Below are 6,170 nucleotides of genomic sequence, written 5' to 3' on the forward strand. Positions count from 1 at the left end.
GAGCGTCTAGGGTTTCCGTTATCGGGGGGGGCCACGGACGAAGTGTCTTCGTCACTATTTTGTAGGGCCTCCCCCACGGGTTCCTGTCCAGGGAGGAGAGGAGCTCCCGTCATGCGTCGGCCTTAGCTCTTCTTATGGCCTGAGGGCGCTCCTTGCGTCTCGGAGCGCCCCGGCGGCCGCTTCTATTTCTGCGTCTGTGCCCCGCCGTCTGCGGCGAGTGTACGTTTGGCAGCCACGGTGGCCCGTCATAGTTCAGCTAACTCCTCGGACCACCAGTAGGCTGTCCTTTTCGCCACGGGACGGCAGCGGGGCATCGACGCGTCGCACGCGCGCGACATGGCGTCCCCGAGCCATTCGGCCTCCTCCTCCACCGTGCGGACCGGGTTACGTTCCGGCCAGGTGAAGGAGAGGAGGCTCACCTCGAGGCGTCCGGGGTCTATCTTTCGTAGGGCCCATCGACGTTCCGTCTCTTGTCGGCAGCGTCTTCGTGACACCTGCGCGGGGGTAGACACCAGCTCCATACGGATTAAGCGGTCCCCCGCCCAGTTGGAGTGACTCTCCAGGATTCGGTAGGGGTCTGCGGCGATGGCCAGCCCTCCCCCCATTCGGCGAGGCACTGCACGAGCATGCTTTGTGCCCCGGCCGAGTGGTTAAGGTTCGTCTGGCCGAGGGCGAGGGACATTATTGTTGCGTCCGTCGTTCCTCGTCCCGCCCGACACTCTTGTCGGCCACTTCACCGGCCGCCGCGGATATATTCTCCACGACGGCCATCTCTATGTCGGCCACGGCCGACGGCGCTTCCGCCATGATCGCCGCCACGGGGGTCTGCCCCGCGACAGCGGTAGTGGGGGGGTCACTGGGTTTCTGCCCCCTCCTTTTACCCTTCGCTTTCGCTGCGACGCATCTGGCGCCGTCGATGCGGTGCCCCGAGGAGCGACCGAGCTCACGCGGGGCAGTCGACCCTAGCGCGGCACTCTCTCGCCGCGTGGCCGATGCCCCCGCACCGGTAGCAGCACCCGGAGCGATCCACGGTGCTTGTGCATTTGGCCTGGACATGGCCGGCTTCCAAGCACCGGAAGCATTGGAGGCTCCGGGCCTTGCAGCAGAGCTCTTCTGCAGCTCGACCACCCCACCTTGACACGTGAGGCGGCCACCAATTGTTTGGCCGCCTCTACGGGGCACCGCACCCAGCAGGTGCCCAGCCCGTTGGGGGCCCTGCTGACTCCTCCCACTTTAAATTCCGGTGGGAGTCGCTTGCAGGCCCTCGCCAGATCTTGCGCCATCTCGGTGGGGGTGGCTGAATCGTCGAATCCGGAGACCCGGATTTCGGCCGTCTTCGATGGACGGGACACCCTCACATCGTCCCTGTCCACGAAGACGGCCGTTAGTTTCTCGGCTAGCGCGTCCGCCTTGACTCGGCTCTCCGGGCCCCTAACCTCCCATATGAGGGCCTCTGTGATAGCCCTCCTGGGACGGAGATCGTCGATCCCCACGTTCTTAAGAGAGATGGACGATCTCGCCCTTCCCACCACCTGTTGGTAGGTGGTAGGGTCGGCACAGGTTATAGAGATGGCCGCCGACCTAAGCTTCGGTGGGGGGGCTGGCGTCTTAACGGAGGCTTTGAGGCCACCGGCGGCGCTCCCCTTTCTCGTTTTTCCACCGCTTCCATTCTTAGGAGCGGGGGCCGCAGGCGTTTTGGCGCTTTTAGTCGGCGCCGTCTCCTTCTTCTTTGCCGCCTTGGCGGCCGCCCTCTTGGCCGCCCTCGAGACAACCTGCGCCCAGGTCGCCTCGTTGTCGTCCGCCGTGTGCGCTCCGTCCCCCGCTGTTTGGGGGACATTAGACGCGGGCGGAGACCGGTCCCTACTCGCGGCGTGAGGGGGCGCTCCGCCCTGCTTTAGGGGCGACCTACTCGCCTTTTTCGCCGGTTGGGCGGGAGGCTGGCCGCTCCGCGCCTTTTGTGCTGGCGCCGTCCCCGGGACCACCCCCATCCTCCTCAGGAGGCGGGGGAGGAGCCTCTCGAGGACCCGTTCGATACGGGCATCCTCGTCGTCCCGTCCGTCGGTCTCTCCCTTCCTTTTAGAAGGGGCTTTCTTGCCCGCGGACCCGACTCTGTCCGCGGCGGTCGCCAGGGGGTTCAATTGTTTCGAAATCCCCTGCAGAGGAGGTCTGAAGTATGGAGACCTCAGGTCCTCCTCCGTGACCGTTATGTGCGGCCACGGACCCTCCCCCTCCGTGGGAGCGGTTCGTCTTCCCCGCGTTCGAACGGGGCTGCGGGCATCGGTCGAGCCATCGAGACCCGACCATTCCATGGCCGAGTCCCACCCCGGACCGGTCGCCCTGTCCCTCCCTGAAGTATCACGGCAGGTCGACCTCCCCCTTTTTCTACCACGCTCCAGGATGGCGACTCTGGAGCGGAGGAACATCAGCTCTTGGTTGAGCTGTCGTTTCTCCTCCGCTCAGGCCAACGCCCTGGAGCTCTCAACATGCCGGTCGTCTTCGGCCGGCAGATCGCCATCGCCCGACCTCGCCATCACGGAGCTCAGGGCTGCGGACAGCTTGGAGAAAGCCGTCCACAGGTCCCTAACGAAGTCTCCTTTAATATTTTTGCTCTTCTCTACAGCCTTGGCGATGGCTGCTAATTCGCGGGTTACTACCGCGGCAACCGATCGCAAAGGCTGCTGATCGTACTCAATGGCGAGGTCGATGGCTCTGTCCTTTGCCCTTTTCGCGGACGCGGAGAAGGACTCCACATGCGGGTCTATTATGGCCCGGTGGTCCCTCCTCAGCTGCCAGGCCTTGGCCTTGTCGGCCTTCTTCGCCCTTGCCTCCGCCGTGAATTTCCCAACGTTGTCCGGGTTCAGTGCCGGCCTCCCCCTAGACCTCTTCGAAATCCGAGGAGGAGAACACGAAATCGGCCGTCCTTTTACGCCTCTCACGGCTTTCGCCCTCGAGGGACCTCAACGAGACTGCTGACGCGACTCTCGAGAGGCCTCCCTGAAAATGCTCATCGACAGCGAAGGCATTATCAAGTCGTGGAAGAAATTAAAAGAAATGCTACGAGACGAATTTATAGACAAAATAAACAATGCTCAAATACATGATATGCTGGTCAAAAGAAGATTGAAGAGAGACGAAACCGTACCGTAATATTATTATGTGATGAAAGAAATAGCTGCTAGAGGCAACATAGAAGCAGAAGCACTCATGAAGTACGTGATTGATGGACTTCCGGAAGACGTGCAGAGCAAGATTATATTGTACGCAGCAAAAAAATTGACGGAATTCAAGGAGAAGCTGAAAGTATACGAAACAATTCGGAAGAAGAATACTGAGAGGATGAGGACGAGAGAGAGAAACAACATGCAGAAGAAAATAGAAGAAGCGAGGAAACCATCAACATCAAAAGGTGAAAAGGAACAGGAAACAGACGTGAGATACTACAATTGTGGCGATAAAGGACACAAAGCTAAAGACTGCAAGAAGAAAGAACTAAGTAAAAAGTGTTTCAAGTGTCAAAAATACGGGCATACGGCGAGGTTGTGTAACGCGTCAGACGATAGTGAGGCGGTAACGGATAAAAAGACGACGGTAATTAATACGGTTACTGATACACCGAGCGATAGAATGTGTAAACGAATCACGATAAACGATGTGCGGGTCAATGCGTTAATAGATACCGGCAGCCAAATCACAGTAATGCGCAAAGACGTTTACAATAGAATGAAATTAGACAAGCTACGGGGAAATAGTATTTGTTTAACCGGTTTTGGGAAAAACGAAGTACACTCGTTAAGTTGCGTAAATGCAATTATAAAAGTAGATACTGATGAATATCCGTGGGTAGTGCACGTTGTGTCAAATGAGCTACAAAGTCGAGCATCATAATTGGTAGCGATTTTCTAACGATGACGGAAATGACGACGATCAATAACGACGGAATAATTATATTAGGTGTTGGAATTAATTCGTAGCGTTTTACAAGAGATGGCACAAGCAGTACACTATTTCGTTGTTACCTATAGTTCTGTATACATTGTAAACATCTATCATAGGACGTCATTTGCCGTACATAACCTTTCTTGAAATCATAAATAACAATACTGTATAATTCATTGAATATGTCAAAATTTGTGCCAGATAAAGTGTTTTTGCGGGGAGTTTTGCTTCATTACTTTAATATGAACAAAAGTGCAGCTGAAGCTCATCGTATTTTAGTGGATGTGTATAGTGAACATGCTCTGGCTGAGCAAACGTGTAGGAAGTGGTTTGCACGTTTTAAAGCTGGTGATTTCGACTTGGATGACAAGGAGCGACCTGGTCAGCCGAAAAAATTTGAAGATAACGATTTGCAGGCACTGCTCAATGAAAACTCATGTCAAACACTTAAAGAATTATCTACGTCATTGGAAGTTGACTTCTCAACAATAGGAAAACGTCTTAAAAGTTTGGGCATGATCCAGAAGGAAGGACATTGGGTCCCATATGAATTGAAACCAAGGGATATTGAGAGACGTTTTCTCACGTGCGAACTGCTGCTTCAACGGCAGAAAAGAAAAGGTTTTTTGCATCGGATTGTTACCGGTGACGAAAAGTGGATCCATTATGACAATCCAAAGCGCAGAAAGTCATGGGTTAAGCCCGGCGAACCATCAACATCAGTGGCAAAGCCCAATATCCATGGCTCAAAGCTCCTGCTCTGTATTTGGTGGGATCAGAAGGGTGTCATATACTACGAACTGCTAAAACCGCATGAAACCGTTACTGGAGATCTCTACCGACGGCAACTGATGCGCTTGAGCCGTGCATTGAAGCAAAAACGGTCGGAATATTTCGAAAGACACGATAAAGTCATCTTGCTGCACGACAATGCTCGCCCACACGTTGCAAAACCGGTAAAAACATACCTGGAAACACTTAAATGGGAAGTGCTACCGCACCCGCCGTATTCTCCTGATATTGCACCTAGCGACTACCACTTGTTTCGATCATTAGCTCATAGCTTGTGCGAGCAGAAGTTCACATCTTACGAAGATTGTACAAAATGGTTCGATTCCTGGATTTCATCTAAAGATGAACAGTTCTTCCGACGCGGTATTCATTCACTGCCCGAAAGATGGTCAAAAGTAGTAGAAAGTGATGGGAAGTACTTTCATTAATGTATTTTTTAATGCTCATGTGAAATAAATAACATTCTTTCATTAAAAAAACGCTACGAATTAATTCCAACACCTAATACGTAGAGCAACACTTGCTCAATCGTTAACACGAATCAACGTGATCGAAAAGCAACCGTTAGACATTGGTGACGCGACGGATCCGAAAGTGCGCGAAGAAGTAGAGACGATTATTGAAGAGTACCAAGTAAATAAGTGTAAGACAACCGACAGCATGCGTATCGTATCAAAAGACGAAAGGCCTATTTTTCAAAAACCGCGACGATTACCGGCACCCGAGCGCGAAGTAGTCGAAAATCAAATAGCGGAATGGTTAAACGACGGGGTCATTGAGAAGTGTTCGTCGGAATACGCGAGTCCAGTAGTCGTTGTAAGAAAGAAAGACGGATCACCGCGTGTATGTGTCGATTATAGGAAGTTAAACCAAGTCATAGAAAAAGACGGTTATCCCTTATCATTAATTGAAGATCTATAATAGATAAGTTAGAGGATGCGTGTGTGTTTAGTACGTTAGATTTGAAAAACGGATTTTTTTCATGTATCCGTAGAAAAAGAGAGTCGACAATATACGGCGTTTGTCACTCTGAATGATCAATACCAATTCCTGAAAGTCCCTTTTGGATTATGTAATTCGCCGAGGGTTTTCCAAAGGTACATTAATGCTGCTTTCTGGGATTTGATTAGATAAAATATAGTGTTTACGTAGATGACTTGATCGTGCCGGCAGCAAACGAACAAGAAGCGTTGGAACGATTGCGAACCGTATTGAAAACAGCTAGCGACTACGGTTTGCAAATTAATTTTAAGAAGTGTCAATTCGTGAATCGAGTTCTTAGGACACGTAGTAGAAGGGGGCAAAATTTACCCTTCCCAAGAGAAAATCAAAGCCGTGATAGATTATCCAGAGCCGAGAGAATTAAAAGACATTCAAAGATTAACGGGTCTTTCTTGGATTAACGGGTTACTTCAGAAAATTTATACCTTCATATTCTACGA

The 6,170-nt window shown here is 51.9% G+C and overlaps 1 protein-coding gene across 1 annotated transcript; it reads left to right on the forward strand.

The window, feature by feature from the left end:
- The first annotated feature begins 3,110 nt into the window (after nucleotides 1-3,110).
- On the forward strand, nucleotides 3,111-4,148 carry LOC105144071 (uncharacterized). Its single transcript, XM_087407786.1, has one exon. It carries the CDS (start codon nucleotides 3,160-3,162, stop codon nucleotides 3,883-3,885), a length of 726 nt encoding a protein of 241 aa, XP_087263912.1. The 5' UTR covers nucleotides 3,111-3,159; the 3' UTR covers nucleotides 3,886-4,148.
- Nucleotides 4,149-6,170: the final 2,022 nt, after the last annotated feature.

This window comes from Acromyrmex echinatior, chromosome 7 (assembly GCF_024713525.1).
Source record: "Acromyrmex echinatior isolate Ae372 chromosome 7, ASM2471352v2, whole genome shotgun sequence".
In the NCBI taxonomy this organism is placed as follows: domain Eukaryota; kingdom Metazoa; phylum Arthropoda; class Insecta; order Hymenoptera; family Formicidae; genus Acromyrmex; species Acromyrmex echinatior.